Below are 23,443 nucleotides of genomic sequence, written 5' to 3'. Positions count from 1 at the left end.
GGGTCAGATGGTGACAACCTTTAGAGGCTGAAGAAACTATTTAAAAAAAAAAAACAGTTACCTGAAAGGACAGACAGACACCTTCATCCCAACGGTTGAACACCTACTGCTTGCCAAGGTCCCTAGAAGGAAGTTGCTGGTGTCTAACCTAACCTTGTTCCCATGGCCAATACCCTGTCTTGTCTTCTGAGGTAATGTCTGTAAGTCTTGGCATCTAGGCCGCTTCCTGAACAAGCGTCAGCTGTTAGCAATAGCATTTTCCTGACAGCAAACTGTTAGCATTAAGGAAAAGCATTTAGCTTCAGGCACGTATACCGTTCACTGTCGTAGGGCCACACGGCTCTTCCTGGGAACCAAGGAGAAGGCTTACAGAACCGTAAAAATGAAATCCATGCTTTGGGCTTCTTTACACAGAAGTTTAATTGGCTGTGCTTCCCAAGCCAGAAGAATCCACAGAACGCTCATGCTGAGGGGTTCTGCGGAGATGATCAGACCTCCAAGGTGTCCCACCCCACCCTGTACCTCAGAGACCACACATCCCTCACCTTTCATTTTGATTGAATAAAATCCAACGGCCGCTCCGTCTCTCCACAGAATCTTAGCTTGCTCCTTCGCCGGGTGAGGTAAGAAAAACATGTCATCGTCATCCAGACTTCTCTCCAGTCTTCCAAAAACAATGGTGTTGAGAACAAAAAGTACAATTCTTTCCCCGAAGGACTGAACCTTAAAAGGAAAAAGAAAGAACAACCACCACCAAGTGAGGCCAGACAGGAAAGGCAGCTCGCGGCGGGGCCAGGTGTGGCAGAATGCTCTTGATCAGGGCGTGAATTGTGGGGTCTCAATACCACTGAGTCATACAGCTCAGTACAGAGTGACCGTGCCAGAAAAGACTCGGGTCCACAGATATGGGCTATAAGTCCACAGAGTGGGACACTTTCAGGGTAACAAAACAGGAAGTTGCCTCTATACGGAGGCCAGGTCAGCCATTCCAAGAGATGACCAGCTGTGGCCTGAATCTGCCATTTATACAGCAAGGACATCTCTGCCCCAGGGATCAGCTGCCAAAGCAAAAATCACTGATTTTCAAAACTTACGACAGACTTCAAGCACAAGCTGGAGTCTCAACGCCAGGGCATCACTAGGACTCAGGGACCACCTTAAACTCAGAAATATAATAGGACCCGCCTGCCCATAGCAGAGTCGTCACTATGGTCAAAGTTGGGCCCACCAATTTCAGAGTTTCTCTTACACGGCCAAAATAACATCCTATTCCTACTGTGACTCTGAAAGGGTGAATGTGTGACTGAAATCAGGATCTCTCTTCTGGACTCATAGGAGACGCGGCTACTTGACCACGGCCGGCTACACAGCCGGGCTATGATCTACTTCATCCTACAAACATCCGTCTAGGCAGCACAGGCAACAGATACAATCCGGGGTGGAGGATGAACGCAGCCAGCTGTTCACACAATGACTGTATTAGAGCACTGGGTTTCAGCCTACAACTCTGCTACGTGACAGCCGGAGTGGCACATGTGTGTGGGCACGGATCCACATTGCCACCAGATCCGCCCACCCCCGGAGCTGTCACTTGGGGCTCATCTGCTGGGGAAGGGCCTGGCTTACAGGTGCAGATATTGAAGCTCAAAGAGGTTAAGTGGGTACAAGCATCAGTTTTACTGTCTCATTCCAGAGACAACTCAGACAGCTGAGCTAGGGCCAGCTCAGAAACAGGCTGGAGTAACAAACAGGCCAGGGCTCCTGCATCACAAACTGCACACCTGATCAAGCCCAGACAGAAGTTAATTCCCTTCTGCCTCTCCGTCCGCCAGACCTGAGACTTTGGGAATGGGGGCATTCATTGAAATCATCAATACACGGTCTTACAGACAATTTTACTTATTTATGTTTTATGTTACTGTTCATATGTGGGTGAGTGTATATGGTGTATATGATTGTTTGTGTGTGAGTGTGTGAGTGTGTGTGTGTGTGTGTGTGTGTGGTGTGGGGGGGGGGACGCACCAAACAGATGAGGCCGGCTGGCCAATGAGCCTCTCTGAGTTCCCATGAGTCCGGAAGAGAGATCCTGATTTCAGTCACACATTCACCCTTTCAGAGTCACAGGTAGGAATAGGATGTCATTTTGGCTGTGTAAGAGAAAGCTCTCAAATTGGTGGCCCCAACAACCATAGCAATGACTCTGCTATGGGCAGGAGGATTCTATTATATTTCCGAGTTCAAGGATTATAAGCATGTGCCAACTTATTTATGTGGGCTCTGGGGATTGAATCCTGGTCCTCGTGCCTGCATGGCAAGCACTTTGCCAAATAAATCATCTACCCACCCTCCTAGTTCTAGATTTAATACCAGATCCCCAAAATACTGTCCTCCCCAACATCATTACTGTCCTTTGTACTTGTGGGAGAGGATCTCAGCCTGCATTTCCTGGGAGATCTCAGCCATTCATACTTCTTTGAGATTCAGTTCAGGAGATAATGTCCTTGAGTGAGCCCTAAAACACTGTCTGTTGCTTTGTTGTATGTGCATGGGAACTCTCTTCTCTCTTCTCTCTTCTCTCTTCTCTCTCTCTCTCTCTCTCTCTCTCTCTCTCTCTCTCTCTCTCTCTGTCTCACACACACACGTACGCACACACATGCACATACAACAAATGCATGTTAGCACATAATGTACATGTGTAGACACATGATACGCATGTGGAGGTCACAGGACAACTCTGTAGAGTCAGTTCTCTTCTTCTGCCTCAACAAGAGTTGGGAGACTCAAGCTTAGATCGTCAGGCTTGTGCCAAGCCCTTTCACCCACTGAGCTACGTCACGGGCCCACTTGTCTGCTTTTAAAACACTTACTAACAAAAAGGCGGTTTGTCCTAGCATCCAGCCAAGTATCCAGTGTCTACACGCATCCTTGCTGGTGCAGAATATAAAGGGTATAAAAATATAAAAGAATATAAGAGACATGCGTGGATCTAACCAATTCACTTTCTCTCTTGGACAGCGGTGGCCAGATGTGAAGCTCAGCTTTAAGAACTAGCTGACCTCAAGAGCTAATGGGTATCATCTGGGAGGCAGTAATTTTCAACCAATGGCACCAGAGGGAAGCCAGACTGCGTGCAGCAGAAGGGAAACACCCAATCAAACGCTGGCAAGAGACAAAGGGGGGAAAGGGAGTGTGCTTAATTTGTCCAATTCCATTACGGGAAGAAAAAAAAGTGTGACATGCCATTTTGACTTAGAAGCATTTCCGAAAACATAAAACTAAGATCCATTTCTAAGCCATCACTGGGACCACTAATCGTGTTAACAGAGAGAGCATTAAAGGGGATTTTCTAGTAATGTGTGAAAAAATAAGTGGCTAAGAAACAAAACCTGATTTTAAAAAGTACAGAGTAAGTCTAAGAAAGAACAGAAGGAAATACCCATATATGGAAGTGGGAGGACATGAGGGGAACATGGGCGGAGACATGGGGGGGGGGGACGTAGAATATCCCAATGTGGTTTGTTAGGTTCTTTCTCTTCAGAATATAAACATACACAGAAGAGGACACTCTCAGAAAATTGAAGGTGGGCTCCCAGTCTAAACTTAGAAGAGATGGGAGGCAAGAAAAGCAAGGACTCCCATTCTGGAGCACTATAAGGAGCAAATTAGAGTCTTCTTAGCATCAATTACCCACTGAGTCCACCTGTGACAAAGGGGCTGGGAGAACAGCACACACCACTACATTATAGTCCTCAGCTGGATCTCAGGGTAGCATTGATTTTTTTTTTAAGAAAACCTTGGCACAATATCTATAATAACATCTATCAAGACCACTGAATCCAGATTTAATGTTTTTAAATAGGCAGCTTACAGAATGGGAAATAAGTCATGTAAGTTTTTATAACAAATATGTGATAGTTCTTTTATTTATTTATTTATTTACTTACTTACTTACTTACTTATTTGTTTGGTTTTTTGAGACAGGGTGTAGCATGTGGACCAGCTTTGGGGTTTCTGTCCTGCCCAGTTCCCACAGCCATTTAGCCCCAAAGCAAATCACACAGAGGTCTCCATAACTTATAAACTGATTGGCCCATTAGCTCAGGCTTCGTATTAGCTCTTATAACTTATATTAGCTCATTATTCTAGTATATGTTAGCCACATGGCTCAGTACCTTTTTCTACGGGGTAGATTACATCCTGCTTCTTGGTGATCTGGGCTTCCAAAATATTCTTATATTTTGAATGTGGAAGTTCATACAGAGGCCACGGAAGGCCTTGAGTGTCTTTCTCTGTCACCCTTACTGCCTTGGAACAGTCTCACTGAAGCGGAAGGGAGCGCTAGGGTCCACCTTTCTCCTCTCCTCACAGGCGGGGTCCACTCAGCCATGCCTGCCTTTCTGAATGGGCGCTGGGGATTCCAATTTGGGCCCTTACACTTGCAGAACAGGGGGTTCTTACTCGGTGAGCCCATCTGCTCAGCCCTAGGACTCAATGTTTGAATTGTTCAGCAGAAGAAACTCCATTAGAAACTCATTCTCCAAACTGAGTGGGAACAAATGCTGGGCTGACGTTTCATCCGGCACCTACCGAACCCACAGAAAGAAGCAAGTGGTTTTCTAGACAGTCATGGAAAGACATGCCCTTTCGGGATGATACAGAAATGCTATCTTCCTCTCACCTGCAGAATTAAAATAAATCCGGCAGCCAGATGAACAGGCAGCTATGAGGAACACAGCGTCTCTCTCGGCTGATCACTGCCTCCCTCCTTAACCCGCTCCAACTGAAGTCCAGCGATTCTCTCACTCTGAGAAACCGCTTGCTGCCACCGCCTTCACCATCCCCATCCCAGGCCCCTACTTTACCAGACTGCTTGACCGCTCACCAACGCCACAACCCTTCAGAGGCTCCAGGTCTGACATTAAAGACACCGAAGTCTACACCCAAATAATCCCTCATGGGCTGTGTAACTCAAGCCTGTGCCTCCAAGGACACAACAAGGAGCTCAAAGATTCTGAAATTAGACCAGCTCCATAAAGAAGCTGGGGTAATAAATATGCAGGCAGACCAATTCGCTTCTAAATCTTCTAGCAATAACCGTGACCTAATTGTACTCAACAGAAAAACTTCTCAGCACAGCAGAGAAATGGGGCAGATTAAAGTTTACAAACTGAAGCCTAAGAGACACTCGAGATGGTAAAGCAGACTGGACAGTAGTCAGATATCTGGTGAACGGTCACGTGTTCCTCTTCCTTGCTGGCAGGATGCTAACAAAAAGATGCTAGCAGGATGCCCGTCAAAAGATGCTGAAAGTCCCACCAGAACCCGTGAATGAGAACTTGTTTGGAATGAGATTTTATAGGTGATTGGGCTATGATGATGGTACATTACGATCCCCAAAATTCAACACAAAGGATGTCTCAGCAAAAGGGGGGACTCTCAACACAGGCTGACAATGCTTCCGAAGAAGGTGAGCATGGCCATCTTTAGGCCAAAGAATTGCTAGAGCAATCTGAAGTGGGGATAGAGCCAACAAATTCCCCCAGTACACAAAAGATGTCCTCCTTGACCTCAGACCTCTAGCCTTCAGAGTCCAGAGACAAAACAGACTTGGTGCCCACCGGGCAGCCCACGGGACGAATACATGGAGAGAGACAATGTGGACACAGAGGAACCTGTTCTTCAAGCAGCTAGGGATTAAGAAATGGCCCCCTGATTTAAAAGCACCTGCTAACCAGCCTTAATTTCTTTTTTTTTCTTTCTTTCTTTTTTTTTTTTTTTTTTTTTGGTTTTTCGAGACAGGGTTTCTCTGTAGCTTTGGTGCAGCCTTAATTTCTTAACACAGGCTCCCGTGAAAAGACCTCAAAAACCTGTTTTGCAAATGTTCATTTAACATCACATGCCCTCACCTTCATGAGCCCTTCCCTTGTGGGATCAGAAGTTCTTAGGACGTCTTCAATGGGCCACCAGGAGTCTTTTAAATAAACAGCCACAACTGAAGGGAGAACCGAGAGAAAGGCATGAGTCAGTCACACAAGGTACACACCGGAGGTCTGAGGTGGCACTCCCAATAGCATGGGCCGACAGGTTGAGTGCTCTGTGGGTGAATCGGGTGACATTTTTATCATTTGGGTTGTTTTACGATGTTGGGGAGAGAACCCCAGGCCCTGCACGTACTAACCAAGTGTCTTACCATGGAGTTATCTACCCAGCCTAAGGTCAGGTTTGCAGCATTCAATAAGAACACAAATCTGGGTCTGGGTTACCTCCCTCAAAATGATGTTTTCTAGCTCAATCCACTTGTCTGAAAGTCTCAAGATATCATAATTTTTTTTCTGCCGTGTAGTACTCCATTGTGTATATGTGCCACATTTTTCTTATCCATTCTTCGGTCGAGGGGCATTTAGATTGTTTCCAGGTTCTGGCTATGACAAACTATGCTGCTATGAATATAGTTGAATCCATGTCCTTGTGGCACAATTGAGCATCCTTTGGATATATACCCAAAAGTGGTATTGCTGGGTCTTGAGGAAGGTTGTTTCCTAATTTTCTGAGAAATCACCACACTGACATCCAAAGGGGCTGTACCAGTTTGCACTCCCACCAGCAATGCAGGAGTGTTCCCTTTTCCCCACCACCTCTCCAGCATAAGTTGTCATCGGTGTACATGTGCTCACCCATAAGTGGTTTTTAAACATAAAGCAAAGAAAACCAGCCTACAAATCACAGTCCCAAAGAACCTATACTACAATGAGGACCCTAAGAGAGACATACATGGATCTAATCTACATGGGAAGTAGAAAAAGACAAGATCTCCTGAGTAAATTGGGAGCATGAGGACCATGGGAGAGGATTGAAGAGGGGGAGGGGAGAGACAGGGAGGGGACAGAGAAAAACGTAGAGCTCTGTCTCTAAAAACAAAACCAAACTAACCAACCAAAAGAGCGCTCACTCAGAGAACCTAGGTTCAGAATTTACAGCACCTACGCTGTGACTCAGAGCATCCATAGCCCTAGTTCCAGAGAATCTGATGCCCTATTCTGCCCTCTGCAGGATCCAGGCACATGTGGTGCCCAGACACAAATGCAGGGAACATTCAGACACATGATTCTTTAAAATAATAAATCTTTAAAACAATGTCCAATGACTTGCACCGCCCTTTACTCTCCACACACTGTCTGACCGAATGCTATCAATGGGCCCTGAGCTCCGAGCGCAGAGACTTACTTTCTGTGCGTTGAGCAATGCCTGGCTTGGCACTAGACTCAGCACAACCTGCTTTCACTAGAATGTCCTCCAGGCCCGTAATGAAACTATTACCAGCATCATTCTGCGGACACCACAGCTCTGAGAGGGAGGGTGACTTGAAGACACTGGTTGGGAAGACCAGAGAGAGGGTTCAGCCCCGGACTCTGGACCACAAATTCAGTAAAAGGCCAGAGCTGCAGCATGCACGTCAGAAGGTGGTGGAACACATGGGGAGGGGCTGTCTGGGAATAAGAAGGCTCTGGAGCAATGATCCGGGGGTAGGGGTAAGGGGCATGCCTTTCCTTCCTCACTCTTACCTGGCCACACCTTAACAGTGCCTCCGCCCTGCTGATTTGCCCAACATCCTTGGGACCAAGTCTGGATGCAGACACCTGTTCACACAGCCCCAGATTCCTCACCAGAGCTGTCCAAAGACATCGCCCCAGGGGTCTAAGAAACTCCAAGATGGACTGGTTTGAGATACCCAGGATAAGGTTGGCAGGCAGAATGTGCCCCCTGCCTGTCAATCAATGAGCTGTTCGTTCCATGTCTTTCTGCTCTGTCTTCAGCCTCCTGCCTCAGATGACTAAAGGAGCCCCTCACCTGGCGCATTCCTGCCTCCTCGCCAGTCCTTCCCTGCTCAGTGGTCACTTTCAAAAGGCAAATTCCACCCTGGCTTCTACCTCTTCACTCTCATCTCACATACAAAAGTCCCTTTGCTTGCTTTCTGCAATCTTTTATGCCTTTTTAATATATACCTTTTTCACTACTTCTTAAGCTGAGTACCTGATCCCAAGGGTTTGGGAAGCCACAGAATGTTTAAACGCATCTTCCCTGACAACCCTTTCTAAATGAAGACTTGGGGGACAATGGAATCAAAAACCAAGTCACTTGAACATTTAACGTAAGGTTTACAACTGTGGATAAACATTGTGGCCCACTCTGGGCCAGCCGCCACTCCCTCTTGCCCTATCTGCTATTAGTAGAGACCCAGGAGGACCGGGCTGCAAGGCACAAGCTGGACATTTAAGCCAGTCTCAGACCCTGCCCTTCCCCCTCTAAAGGCCAATAGCCTCTATCCTGGCCTGTCAGCTTCCGATCAGGGTGAATTCTAACAGTGACTCTAAAATTCACGCAGCAGCCTGGGAGAGAAGAGCCAATTAAATGCCTGGCATTCGCCTTCGCTTATTCAGTGCAATTAATTTCCAAAATGGCAGCTACTAGAACTTGCAGGGGCATTCTACAGCCACGGGGATGATTTCCCAGCTCAACAAAGGGAAGCGACAGAACCGTTCGGTCTCCTTGCAGACTGCATCTCTGTAATACAGATGTTCGATTCACTAATACCGTTTTCACCCAGAACCACGTTGACACGGCACCGTCTAGTTTCACGGGGCACAGCAGAACCTTCATTGGTCATGCTGCTAACAAACAGATTCAACCCGCCTCGTGATGTCTGTCGAAACTCATCTTCAACGACTAAGTGTGTATAACAATAAAGATGAAGTCCAATCCAATTTAATAGTCCAAACTAAACCTGTCCTCTGCACCAAATCAGCCTGGAGGATGCAGTATCTTCTAATCAGTGAGCCCCAAGTGCCTGGAAATGCAGGCAGGAAAAGACGGCAGCAGAGCCCATGCCAAAGCTGTCAGAGCACAGCCAGGACATGTCACGGGATGTGTCCAGGTGAACTGACATGTGCCACGGGGCCTGCACTGCGGAGACCCTGGATCTAGCGGTACTAAGGGTAACAAAATGGAATCCAAAACACCTATGCTTCAGAAAACAAAAACTATCACATAGATCAGCATGTCCTCAACTCCTCACTCACGCCCGCCGCCCCCCCTCCCCCCCACACACACCTCCTGTCCCAGGGCTAAGAGGAGCCAGCATTGCTAAGGCACTGGCACCAATTTCAGTTCTCTCATTTTCTCCAAGTGACAGGTGACAGGGACCACAAGGAAGATGTTGCTGATGGATTTTATTCTATGGCAAGCCAAGGTTTCTCAAACAAGTTAAGACAGTGAGGTCCCCAAGTGAACTCCCAGCGGCCCAGATTCATCTCTGGCATGAAGGGATCAAGTGAATTCAGCTCTCCTTGGCTGAGTCCCCAACTCTGTCCACAGAACCTTGGCCCCAGGGACTGGTGGATCCACCTCCATCCTGACTCCAGGGATTGGCAGGCTGCAGAGAAGGACAGAGTCCAGCTAGCTGTCCTGATGCAAGGCGAGGAAGTGCTAAAATTGACTGTCACGAGGACCCAGAGGAGAAGACAGATTGGCAGAGGGGGGAAGGGACAGTGTCCCCCAGAGAGCTCCACAAACCCTGAATCACTGGGTAAGGCTTCAGCAGGTGGATGAGACAGTCAATCAATGTACAGCCGAGGCAAGGAGCCCCCAAGTCCAAGGCTGCATTCAAGACAACGAAAGCAACTGGGTGAAAAACACAAGGAGAAGAGGTGGCAAATGCCAGTCCCGCAAAGCCGAGTCACTCGCTCAGCTTCTAACATCTGAAGGACTTCAGCACAAGCAGTGAGCAGGGCAGCCGGCAGCGATTCCATGCACAGGCCTGGGGACCTGGTGTAGGGAGAAGCATCCAGACTTCAAAGCCAGCCAGGTCTCAAACGCCAGCTCCTCCATTACTAGCTTTATGTACCAATCCTTAGTTCAATGCAGCATCCTCTCCCGCAGTTCCATTGCAGGTTCCATGGAAGAATGCACCTCACCGAACAACATTTCCTAAAGTGTTGAAGTTCTACTATGGTTTCCAGAAATTTCAGCTACTTGCCTTAAACTCTGCAGGGTGAAGAGGGTTTTTTTTGTTTTGTTTTGTTTTTTGGTTTTTGTTTGTTTGTTTGTTTGGTTTTTGTTTTTTCAAGACAGGGTTTCTCTGTGGCTTTGGGACCTGGGACCTGTCCTGGAACTAGCTCTTGTAGACCAGGCTGGACTTGATCTCACAGAGGTCTGCCTGCCTCTGCCTCCCAAGTGCTGGGATTAAAGGCGTGCGCCACCACCACTTAGCTAGGGTGAAGAGTCTTGGTTGTTTTAACTCTCTGTGAAGCAATTTAAAAAAAAAAAAAGTTTTATAACGGGCCATCTCTGCCTGAGAAACTAGGTTTCCAGACATTCTTCTGCTCCAGTCTGCACAGGGATGTCTGTCTGTCTGTCTGTCTGTCTGTCTGTCTGTCTGTCTTTCACTGCTTGCTATCTGCTACCCTGTCCATCCCCTCCAGTGGAATGACACAATGGTCTGCACATCACACCTCTCTGTCACTGCCTTTTTCTTTTCTACCAGAGAACATCACGCTGATGACGGTACTCCTGACTAGGCGCCTCACCTGACCAGCACCTCTCAACAAGAATGTGTGTGTGTGTGTGTGTGTGTGCATGTGTGTGCGTGTGTGTCTGTATGTGTGTGTCTGTATGTGTATCTGTGTGTGTCTCTGTGTGTGCATGCTCGTGCACACACGCACATGCTCAGATGAGCAGTGTATGTCAGTGCACATGCTTATGTATGTGCATTGTGTAGTGGTGAGGCCTGTGTTCCACCTCGGGTGCTACGTATATTGTTTTTCAACACAGGATTCATCACCGCACCCAGGGCTCCCTGACTGAACTAGGCTTGCTGGTCAGAGAGCCCCAGCTCCCTGTCCCTGTCCCCATTACAAGGATACATAGTCATGCCCAGATTTTTAAGTGGGCACTGGGGATCTAACTAAAATCTTCCTGTGTGTATTTGACTGACAGCTATCTCTCCAGCCCCCAACAAGGTTTTTAAGATCCTGCTAAGATTCCTTACGAGACCTAAGCCTTTCTAACGTAAGTATCTTCCAAATTAACATTCAAGTAAAACAATCACTTGGGAAAAGCAATGGAATAGGGTAGGTAGAGTTAGTGGCCCCCTGTCACCTTGAATGGGCAGGCTGCGACAGCCAGAATCGTGGACAGATTTTCAGGCCACGGCTGAACTCAGGAAAGAGTGCAGGGCTCTAACAAATTAGCAACATCCATCAGGGGAAGGATGCTCAGATGGCTGTTTAACTCCTCTCCCAACTTGCTCCAGCAGGGGGCGCCAAAGTGACCCAGTCCTACCACAGTGGCAATTCCAGAGGGTCAATTTCCCAGGAAGCACACACACGCTGAGAAGCCACTGAGGGCAAAGCACTAACTAATCCACTCCAGGGATTAAATCTGAGCTTGTCCTAGGAAAAGTCCATCTTAGAGAAAAAGAGAGGACTGGGCCCGCACAGAATAAAATCTGAGCACACTCAAGCTATGTGCTGCTGGAGGGGAGGGAGAAGCACTAAGGCAGGCTAGGCATGGTGACGCACGGCTTCAATCCCAGCATTTGGGAGGCAGAGGCGGGCGAATCTCTGTGAGTTCAAGGCCAGCTTAGTCTACAAAAGTCTGGGGTGTGGCTAGTCTGGGGTGTGCTCTGGAGATGACTGACAGCCATTTGACTCCAAGGAAGGAAGGGAAAGAGACAATTCAATTACTATGGTAAAATAGTAACCGCAACACAAGAGCATGTCCAGGTGCTCAGCAAGCACTCGGTGCCATGGCAGGTGTGATACTTCACACAGTGGCCACCAAGTTCATCCCATTTCCCAGGTGAAGCTCAGGAGTTGAGACACATGCTCAAGGTCGTATGTGTGTAAATGGTACACTGAGAAAAGATGGGAACCTGGTCAGTCTCACTGGATCCAAAGGTTCGTTTTGTTTTATTTTGTTTTGTTTCTCAAGACAGGGTTACCCTGTGTAGCTTTGGAGCCTGAACTGGAACTCACTCTGTAGACCAGGCTGGCCTTGAACTCACAGAGATCCACGTGCCTCTGCCTCCTGAGTGCTGGGATTAAAGGTGTGTACCACCACTGCCCGGCTCCAACGGCCCCCTTCTAATCCTTGTGACCACAGATTAAAACAGACAGAAAAACCAGTGGTGTAGAGCTAGGGCCAGCAGAAGGAGATCAATGAAAGAATGGGCCCAGGCACTCTGGGGCAGAGGCTGGGAAGAAAATGATTCGGCAGAATCAATATCGTCAAGCTGTTGCCACACTGAGAGAAGCGAGGGACACGGTACTTATTCAGCAAATCTAACATGTGCCAGATACTGTGTTCAGCATTAGGGAGCCAGAAGGGCAGCCTGGCCATGACTCGCACTGTGACAAGCACTTCGCAAGACTGTCTGTGAAGGATGGAGACCGTGTTCCAAGACCAAGCCTGAGGCAACAGATGGTGGCCAGCTATGGGACAGGGTCCAGTCTTGGAGACCATAGATGTTGGATCACGGTATCAGGCTTGGTAATAAGTCCCAGAAGAGACCAAGCAAAAGAGGCGAGTGTCCAACCTCACAGGATAGGCACCGCCAAGAGTGAGGCTAATGTAAATGAGGATGCTGGACCATTGAGACACATTCGTTTAGGCAGTAGTTGCGATGCATGTCCCGGTGGAGCATGCATACTGACCACAGGTGGCTGTACGTGAATGCTAGCAAGGGGACTCTGCTCAATCTCTGCCTTCTTAAGTATAAACTACGGCACCCAAAACTGTGTGTACTTGAAAGTGCTATTTTTAGAAATGAAGTCCTTTTTTTTTTTTTAAGACTTAAAGTATAAAGAATGAATTAGGAAGGGGTGAGTCAGAGGCCGGGAGGAGAAGTGGAGGCTAAAGGTGATATAGCTCAAGAATTAAGGGGCTGACCTATAGCAATCCTGCTGGCAAAATAGTAGGGTGTCGGGGGAGGCAGAAAGGACCCATTTGGAGGGGTGGGTGTGATCCCAGACAGCAAAGTGGGCAGCCAGCTTGAACCAAAGGAAATAGATGCCTTAGCCAGGAAGACTCGGGGACTGTGGAGAGACATGGAGTGGCAATTACAGACAGCAAAGAAAGCCAGGAATGGTGGCACATGTCTATAGTCCCAGTATTCGGTTGAGGAAGAAGGATGCTGGGAATTTGAGGCCAACCTGAGCTACACGGACAGCACGGAAGAGGTGGCCAGCAGGCAGCTGAATACATCGCCCAGACTAAGAAACACAGAGCTCATGCCCCCTGCCATTTCACAAGAGCTTTAAGAAGAACCAGTGTCCTTCGTCTGCCCACCAAGACACATCTTACCTCCCCAAGTCATCTGAGAGGGACTCCCATACTTCCCCAAGTCTGATCTTCTTCATCGCAACTAAAAGGGCTTCCAGTCCCTGAAGCCCTTCTTACTTCCCTCTATGGCTCCCCCGCAGTTTTAAGTCACCACTGGCCTGTGACAAATCTTAGAAATATGTGTGCTGGGGCTGAGGGGTGGGGGCACAGTTAAACCGAAGTGGCAGGCCATCATTCCCCAAAGCAAATACACGTAGGGGGGAAAGCGATGAAAAGTTCTGGCAGAGGCCGGCACATAAACACATTCCACTGAGTTGCAAGACTTTTTATGCAACATTGACTGCGCTGGTCAATAATTTAAGGGGAGGGGAAAATACACCAGTTGGCATAGCAACCGTCACATTGCATTACTCGGGGCTACCATTTCCATACAGATGTTGCCCTTAAAGGACAAACGCTTCCCCAGATGCTAGTGAACTTGGGCGCCTTTCGTCACAGGGAAAGAAACATCTGGCTCGCAGTACGTTCATAGCAGGCCCCCTGTGTTCCTCAGGCTTTTCCTGCCTCCAGCTGTTTTGTCTTCATGGGTCTAAAACTGAACTCAAGGAAGATGAGGAGGAGGGAGGGAGGTCATGCCTGGATCCCGAAGTACAGTTGAAGTAAGAGATACCAGGGCAAGAAAAAAAGAAGTCCAGTCTATAGAAGAAAGGAACCTTAAAATTGCCTAGGTGCACCAAACAAGGCAAATGCACTGAATTTCCCAGAGTGGCAGGAAGAACAGAGATGCAGACAGACCCTGCCGCGGCATGGACAGAAACCTTCCATATGCCGTCCCTGCCCTTCAAGACAAAGACCCCTGTTCTGGCCACTAAATACTTTCCTTGGCCTCCATAGTTTCCAGACACCATGATGTCTTGGTATGAAGGACACGCCCTCCTAGGATGTCCTTTCTCTTTGTGCAAATCCATCTCACAGTCAGTGCCATAAATTAACAGGGGACAGACAGAAGCCCAAACCATGGCCAACAGGTGCTCCCAAAGCACACTGCTGTCACTGGGAGCGATCCCCAATCTACTTCCTTCACACACCAATGAAAACAGGGCTCTGGAGTTTGTATGAGTCTGCAGCTATAGGACATCTTAGCTGCCCAAAGAAGGGGGTACCTAAGAGAAAGCTGAGTTTCCAGCCATAGCCCACCTTTTTCTACCCCCTTCAGTGATCTGAACTATCTAAGTGAGGCTCCCCCATTGCTCAAGGTGAGACAATCTGGCGTACCCCAGGATGGTGTCTGTCTTTGTATGATACAAAATTCATGCACCAGCTTAAACAGACAACTTCTAGGTCTCCCGGATCCCAGATGCCAACAGGGTGTCCGCTGACCCATGGGACCCTGAGGGAGCTATCCCACTCTGCATCTTGGCTTTGGAGTTCGGAGAGGAGGCAGAGTTAATGCCAGAAAAAATTGTACATTTTTCCCTCCACTGACTCTGCTGTGAGGGAGAAGTCTCCTGGAGGTGCCACCCATGCGTTTCCTGGAGGCATAGAAACCATCTCTCTGGAGAACTGTTTGGACCGGTTCATTTCATCTCTCCTACCTCCGTTCAAGAAATCCACAGCGCTACCCACCCCGTGCCCAGACTCCGTCCCTAAGCCATCCTCAAAGTCTAGAGAGTCTGCTCGGGGGTTAAGGGGTTCCTCAGGAGGGCATTCTGTTGCTCGGGGTTAAGGGGTACCACAGGAAGGGCATTCTGTTCTGAGAAATGCCTCCAGCTCCCATCTGATCCTTCACTTCTGCAAGCTAACCACCTGCCCCAAAGGCAACGCAGAGGTCCGCTCCGAGTGTCGCAATATTCCTTGGACAAGACAGCCCCTCGGAGGGCTGACTACACAGAGGTTCTGTTTTCGTCTGAATGTTTGCCTTGGCACCCGCTGTCACTGCAAGCTATAATGGACATGTTTTTCCAGGAAAAAAAAAAATCATCGTTTTTCAATCCCCTGCTTGTTTTTCTCGGGGTGCACGTGACGCGCAATCACCCAACTCTGTAAATAAATTAGCAGCCATCTGAAGAGTGAACGTTACGCTTGGTCACAAAATGTCCTGGGAGCCAAGGGGAAAGACAGACGTTCTCATGAGGGAAGTCAATGTGTGGCCACAGCTGTTTACACTACCACCTCCGTCTCCCATCTCTGGCTTGGCTTTTTCTGAGCCTGGGCTACCACTGTGTGTCACAGCTCCCTGGGCAGAAGGCTCAGGAACACGTGTCAGGCATCCTCTTGGGACGACACACACCCTTCCAACCCAGATCTGAGGGGCCCTTCCTGCCTTCACGGTGCTTATGATCTATCCAAGAAAATCAGCCACAAGGAATGACCAGGGCCATGGGCGGTGACATACACATATACATTTCAAACTGGTGTGCTCACTCCTGAAGTGGGACATCTACAGCAGGAGTACCACTCAGAGCATCCAGATCTAGCTTCCCCTGCCCACGGTATACCTAACTCTTCCCTACCATCGCTGTCCCACAGACAATGCAGGAAAAGACTCCAGCTGGTCCCACTGGGCACCGTTTCTCCTAAATAACAAAACTTCGTTAGCATCAGCACATGACCAGGCCCAAGCCTCCTTCATCCCTCATCTTCCATCCGCCCCTTAATGCTCCCTTTCCCACTGCCTCCCCTAAAGGTGCCAGGCGGGTCCACTGCCCTCCCGACGTAGCTACTGGCAGCCTCCGGGGATGAACATTCTGGTTCCTAATCAAAGCCAGCTTTCCTTCCAACCACTCAAAGGCAGTTTGCCGGCCACTGTAGCAGAGCCTGGACTTCTGCCTCCAGCCCTAGTCTGGAGCCCAGGCACCTTTTGAACTCTGTGGTCCCCTCCCCCTCCCACCCATCCTCCAGGAAAAGCAATAGCCAATAACATAACAGGATAGCTACAAAAAGAAACCTGGACTCCTCCAAAAAGCAAGGGACATAGAGGACTGGTGAGATTCACAGCTAGATTTCCAGGTGGAGGGCTGCTTTAGAGCAAGCCCGGGAGTGCCAGCTGCCAAAAACCCAAGTCCCAGAGCCCTGTAGGTCACAGAGTGACCTGTGTGGGCATGAGGAGGAGTCGATGCCACCATAGAGCCTGGCACCAGGAGACAGAGACGGAAGGCCAAGGAAGTGGCCGTGGCCATCTTCTCAGGGTTCATACTCCTCATTCTTGGCCCAACTTCCACTTTCCTGCCAAGACCCACTCGTGGCTCTCCCTTGACCGGAGCAGTGCCGTCCCGTTCCAGAAACTTCTGTAGCACTCTGGTATTGTGCCTCTGTCACATGACTCACTTACAGAGTGTCGTCCTTTACTAGCCACTGGCTGACTTCTCACCACTTGCTTTCATTGAATGAATGAGTGAATGAATAAATAAATAAATAGTATCACAAACATTGCCAGAAGCAAGCTAAAAAAAAAAAAACTTAATGAGGTCATTAACAAGTTTCTTGAAGAGGGCAGCTGTGACGTGGCCTAGCAGTTCTTAGGGAAACCTGTCCTCTGTCACAAACATATGATTGTATAAAGCAGGGAAGGCAGGACCAATCGCCAGGCCCCCAAAGGCCCTGTATGACCCTGGTGGGTAGTGCCAGAACACTCCATAAGCTGGGTAAGTGATCAAGTGCCCCTAAGGGGAAAAGGGACAGAGACAGGACAATCCCCAGAAGCTCACAGGCCAGCTAGCCTAGCAGACACAGCAGCGAACAACAGAGACCCTGTCTAGATAAGGTGGGCAATAAAGGCCCACACCCCAGGCTGTCCTCTGAACTCCACAAATGTGCTGTCTCTGTCTGTCTGTCTGTGAGAGAGAAATAGAGACAGAGAGACACGGAGAGGGAGACAGAGACAGAAATAGAGAGAAGGGAGGGACAGAGGGAGAACTGGAAGGAAGGAAAGAAAGAAGGGAGGGAGGGACGGAAGGAGGGAGGGAGGGAGGAAAAAAGGAAGAAAGGAAGGAATGGAGGGAGGGAGGGAAGGAATGGAGGGAGGGAAGGAGGGAGGAAGGAAGGAATACTGACAGGCTGCAGCTGTGGAGAACAGAAACCAAAAAACAAACGCCAAGCCCTTGATGGTCACAGAGGGCCATCCTTACTGCAAAGGCAAATAACTCTAGACTCACAGCTGCCAGAATCTACGGCTGTTATCATGGATTGAAACACGCAAGAAGTCTGGCAAGGACTAGAAAGAGCCGATGCTGCAGGGGCTCTGAGAAGCCACGAGGCATGTCTTTAGCAGATCACATGCAGTTCCTGCATGATCCACTTCACAGAAGAAACATCACAGAAGCAACAGCTAGAGTGAGGAGCAAGAAAAAGGCAACTCCAGACTTGAGAAGAACCGTTCCTGAAGAGGCCACACCCACTAGCCTGGATGGCCCAAGTAAGGAAACCACCCCAGGGAGCAGGGACCAGAGTTTTCCAGAAGCACTGATTGCCTTGTCTGTATACGCCTATCCTCTTAGCACCCTGGGTACCAACACAGCATCACTGCCGTACAGATCAAAGTCTTACAAAGAGCATCTCACCCTAACTCAGAGCATCTGGCTAGAAGCCTGCTCCTTCTTGTTTTAAAGTGGGATTAATAGTTAGTCAAGCAAGAAAGACACGTTCTCAGGAAGTGGAAATGAAATATTTATAATTGAATGTTGATCTATTTGAAATAGAGAACAATTGATAAGTTCAGAACTGAAATAGAATTATTTCATTTTCTCCTTCTGAAAGGCAGCCATGGTGCCTAAAACCACCTTGCAGAGCCCTGCGGATTTGAGCAAACCTTCAAAGGCCATCTTCTGGTTGTTTACTCATCTGTGTATGTGTGCACACACAAGAGAGTTTGAGTATTTATGTGAGTCTGTGTGAATGTGTGTGGGATATAAATGAATGAGTATGTGTGTGGCGTGAGTGTATGAGTGTGTGTGTGTGTGTGTGTGTATAGACAGACGTCAGAAAAGGACACCAGCTCCCTTGGAACTGGAGTTAAAAGAGTATATGGGGCACCTGGCTTGTTCCATGCTAGATTTCAAACTCTGGGAAACACTCTTAAGCACTCAGCCATCCCTCCAGGAGTCCTGGATCCCCACAGCCCTTATCTGCAGCCTGGTCTTCTCAATCATTGCTCCACCCCTCCCTTTGTTCCCTAAACTCTTCATGGACAAACACCATTTACCTCAGACGGGGCCTGACTGGCAAAGGAGGCCGTTAGAAACACCATCTTCTCCCTTCTGGCGGCACCAGATCACAGCTGGCATCTCCCCTCACTGGAATGCCTCCCTCTTTCACCCAGGATGGACACCCCAGCCTACCCCTAATCAACTGATGTTTTCACATCAAGTGTATGACATTTCTCCACTAGGCACTTTGGGGTGTGTTGAAGAACAACTTTACTCTTAGTGTAGTTCAAAGTCAAACTAGGTTGCCAGTGGTGTGGCGGGCAGAATCTGCTGGAGACATAACTCCTACTCGTAGAGTTTGGACAGAAATGAAACACAGGAGCCTAGCCCTCTGAAGTCATGCGTTCCTCTCGCACAATGAAAAGGCTTGCCATGGTGGACGACGGGCCTCCTGCTCTCTGCTGGAATGGTCCCAAAACATCCTATCTGCTTCCACAAGTCATTCAGCTTCCACAAACACCCCGGGAAGTATAAGATCTTCTCCGTTTTGTAAATGGTGAACCTGATGCTCGGAGAAGCCAAACAGCCCAGCTGACACAGGCAGGCAGTTGACGGAACCGACTTCACATCGCTTCACTAGATACCCAAGTCCATATTCGTCCTACTGCATATGCAGGACAAAGGAAGAACTGAGAAAAGCCAAGGTCGCCGGTGGTGAACACTAGGACGAGTGCTTTGGATTGAATAGAGAGATGGGGAGGAGGTCGCTTTGCATTTGGCATAAGGACTCACTTTCTAATATTCGTAAACACCTAAGTTAATAATTTTAAAATGAGGGAAATAAAACATGACGAAGTAGATGAAGGCCTTTGGGAAACTGAGGCCACACAGGGCCTGCTGAGTTCATTTGTCCCCTTCCCCTTAGGGAATATAAACCATCCGCTGTGTAGAAAATCTGAATAAATACGAGCCACAGAGCCAAGAGAGCCTGCTTCTGAAGCCACCTCTGTGCGGAAGGCATTTGCAATTTCCTACGGGGCTAGTGGTGGAAGGCTCCGTCCCTCATGTTGGAGCAGGAAGCCATAAGCATCAACTGCTGGCCACTGGGGAACTTACCCTTCCTGGATGTTTTTTATTTGCTTACAGACTTATCGGAAGTCACTGTAATGGAGAGAACCAGCTTATCAATAATTAACTCACACACAGTTATCAATAATTAACTCATACACGGGGCCGATCAAACAGCTTCTGGTCCCTTTAGCTTCCATTTAAACACGCATCTGCCTTCATCAGAATAAAGATAACGGCGCTGTTGATATACAGGTCCAGAGATGTCAATTAATGGGTTTATTAATTTAAGTAGTTCCAGACCTCCTTAAAAACCAGGGGCAAGCAGGATTCAAGACTGGGTCCTGCCATCGGTGCCTGTGAAGGGGGAAATGTGGGAACCAGCCATGATAAGCTAAATATGAACAGATCACCCAAAGGAAGTTCTTTACTTCCAGCCATTATCACCTGCCAGAGTAGAACTCAGCCACCGAGTCTCAGTAGTTTACCCTGAAGCAATACCTGGTTGCAGGAAGGACCATAAACTAAGATTACCTGAGCACCACTCAAGAACAGACCATCCAAACATTCCAACCGCTGTAGATAGGATCACCTGCCAGTACCCACTCACCAGGACACCCCTAGACAAATGTCAGCCAATCAGGGGTCCTGAACCTCAGAAACCCCTCACCCCCACCTTTACTACTATAACAATCCAACTCTGACTGAGCTCGGGGCTCTCTGTTTATTCCAGAACGATGGACATGCGGAGAGACTGAGTTTGTAAACTTGCATAAAATAAAGGCTCTTTGCTTTTGCATACGGGGGTGGGAGGGGAGATAAAGGCACAAGAGTCATCAATGCCCTTCTCCATAGACACAGCTTAGCTGTAAAGAATCCTTATACTACAGGGTCTGCAAGTCTCAAGTTTCCAAGACGCACAGTCTGGGAAGAACTCATGACACCGTCTAAAGACTGGATTAGAGTGCACGGGGCATCAAGGGCGCGAGTGTTTCTCTGAAATTGTAAACAATCGTAGCTAGCAACGACAGAGCCCACAGCAGCAGGAAGTCACTCGGAAACTTTATTAAAAGCATTCTCGCGTACGAGCTGAAGCCACAGTGAGATTTCTTAGCACTCATGAATATGTATTAGGGTGTACGCTTAACAACAGAAATTAAGTACCGTGCAAATGGAAAACAGATTTCTAAGAATCCGTCGTGTGTTTATATCCTGCAGACTGTCTTTTAAAGCCTGTAACCAGATTCTTGTTTGGTGTCTCAATGGAATGGAGGAGCTGCTGATATCTGGACATTTTCCTAAAATGAGTCTTTTAAGAGATTTTCATAATCAAAGGACTCCTCTTCGCCCCTGGTGGTGGGGTTGCAAACTCAAGGTAGTGTCAAATACCTGAGGTTCTCACGGACCCTCTCTTCAGGGCAGTCCAGGCTCAGCTGGATGAAAAGGGAGAGGAGGCACCCTCACTGCCACCAGAGGGCTCCCACACAGCTTCTGCTGGCCGTGGGGCACTAAGAAAGCCCTGGCATCATACCCCCAATGCCCAGAGAGTGAGCTGAGCACACTGATGTTTCATATTTAGCAAGAAGAGAAGCATGAAGAGTCTTACATATGGACTGGAGAGATGGCTCAGAGGTTAAGAGCACTGGCTGCTGCTCTTCCAGAGGTCCTGAGTTCAATTCCCAGCAACCACATGGTGGCCCGCAGCCATCTATAATGAGATCTGGTGCCCTCTTCTGGCAGAATGGTGTATACATAATAAATAAAGAAAAAAAAAGAGCTGCTAAAAATACCTAATACTTTAAAAGACAAAAAAGAGTCTTACAAGTCGGGCAGTGGTGGCGCACGCCTTTAATCCCAGCACTGTAAGAAGGGCAAAACAAATGAGAAAAAAAATGTCATGTAGGACTGTTTAGTGTGACGTCAGAAATAAGGGGCCACCTACCAGCTTGTTGGTACTCTGGTTCAGGAAGACCAACCAGTTATTCCTCTACACTGCAGGCTGCTCACTGCCGACACCCCCCAGCCTCTGCGTAAGATGCAACCACTTGGGAGGCTGAGGCAAGCAGATCTCTGTGAGTTTGAGGCCAGCCTGGTCTACAGAGTGAGATCCAGTGCAGGTTTCACAGAGAGACCCTGTCTCAAAGAACAACAGCAACAAAAAAAGATGCAACTGACCATGCCTGTGCCTCTCTCCAGAGGACTTGCTCCATGGAGCTACCACAAAAGCCTGGCCCAGATAGTTTCTCTGTAGTTACAGGAAAAGATAAATGAACCACAGACCCTATAACCATCAGCACCAGAACCAGAACCCCCATCCAGTTTTCACTTTGTAGAAATCGATCCCTCCCATACCCTAGCTGGAGGCCTTTGGCGAGTCACTTGACCACTCTGAGACCCTCATTCACTGCATTTGGTAATGAGAATGACCCCTTCATTCCACAAGGTCATGGTAGCACCCCAATAGCGTCCTACCTGGTGTCCACAGCTCTGTAGACTGCTGTTAATGGGATAGCAAGAGTGAGCCCCAAAAGCAGCTCTGAGTAGGGACTGTGATGGGAGACGTGCAGAATGACCCATGTTTCAAGAAAGACAAGAAGGGCTGGAGAGATGGCTCAGTGGTTAAGAGCATTGCCTGGTCTTCCAAAGGTCCTGAGTTCAATTCCCAGCAACCACATGGTGGCTCACAACCATCTGTAAAGAGGTCTGGTGCCCTCTTCTGGCCTTCAGGCATACAGACAGAATATTGTATACATAATAAATAAATATTTAAAAAAAAAAAAAAAGAAAGAAAGACAAGAAGGTACCACTGGGTCCCTAAAAGTTGAAAACAAGCCAGTCTACCTTAACATTCTTCCAAATTCAACAAAGGACATTGACACCATTCCCTGGGTATATGACCTCCATACATTGTATACCATGAAAATCAAGGTCCCTGGTTTTTAAAACTCAGGGCTGTACAGGTGCCTTGGTCGTGGTACTTGCCTAGCATGTGTGAGGCCCTCAGCACATCATGCACACACACCAACACGTCCACTAATAACTACCAACCACAGGTAGCTAGAGAGATAGCTCAGCGGTTAAGAACACTAGCTGCTCTTCCAGAGGACCCAGGTTCAATTCCCAGTACACACATGGTGGGTCACAACTGTAACTCCAGTTCCAGGAGATCCAGCATCTCACATAGACAGACATACAGACAAAACACCAATGCACATTACATAAACAAACAAACAGAATAACTACCAACCTGTCTTTGTGTCCTGGGGACTAACCAAAGTCAGTAATTTATGTTGAGGTTTGTCACGGTACATAGCGCAAAATCGAAGAGATGGAGTTTCAAGTCTGACCTAAAGGAAAGAACAACTGAATTACTATTCTGCTCCCTCACTGGATTAAAGCATGGGAAACAACTGGGCAAGTGCTTGGCACGGTGCTCACTGAAAGAACACTGTTGGCAGAGGCAAACTTAGGATACAGGAAATCCAACAAGGGAAGCCTTAGCTGACCTAGGTGTAGCAACGGTCTTGCTTCTGTCTGCCACCAGCAAGCCCTCCTATCCCAAAATCCATGGGTTAGACAACTGTTCTTCGTGTTCTCTCCCTTCTCGGTGAGTCAAGCTCCTGAAGCCTTCTGCATCCTGGGCCTCCCTGCACCTCAACCTGCAAGGCTGACGGCCTCACCCCACCTCACACAAGAAACTCTGCCGCCATCTTCTTCTGTTCTAGAGCCCTGGTAGCTGCTCAGTAGAATGCGCCCAGGCTCTGCCTGCCTCCACAGCAGTTCCTGCTGTCTGCAACCTTGGCTCCAGCTCTGAAGGCAGCCATTAAAACGGGTAGTGTGTCTGAGCCCTCCAGGCTCAACCCTGTCCTTTCGACCCCATGGTGGAGAAACTC

The 23,443-nt window shown here is 48.3% G+C and overlaps 1 protein-coding gene across 2 annotated transcripts in view; it reads right to left on the bottom strand.

The window, feature by feature from the left end:
• The window catches only part of LOC142837624 (protein FAM169B-like), a 92,710-nt gene that overhangs the window by 45,016 nt on the left and 24,251 nt on the right, over positions 1 to 23,443 (bottom strand). For both annotated transcript variants that reach the window (XM_075952809.1, XM_075952808.1), the window contains exons 3-5: positions 22,798 to 22,897; positions 5,907 to 5,992; positions 546 to 723 (exon numbers count right to left, since the gene is read on the bottom strand). In XM_075952809.1, the coding sequence (XP_075808924.1) occupies positions 546 to 723; positions 5,907 to 5,992; positions 22,798 to 22,897 (364 nt within the window). The remainder of the gene's footprint in view (positions 1 to 545; positions 724 to 5,906; positions 5,993 to 22,797; positions 22,898 to 23,443) is intronic.

Source organism: Microtus pennsylvanicus, chromosome 18 (genome assembly GCF_037038515.1).
Source record: "Microtus pennsylvanicus isolate mMicPen1 chromosome 18, mMicPen1.hap1, whole genome shotgun sequence".
NCBI lineage: Eukaryota > Metazoa > Chordata > Mammalia > Rodentia > Cricetidae > Microtus > Microtus pennsylvanicus.
The sequence above is the reverse complement of the archived record's forward strand: the minus strand, read 5'-3'. Positions and strand labels throughout refer to the sequence as shown.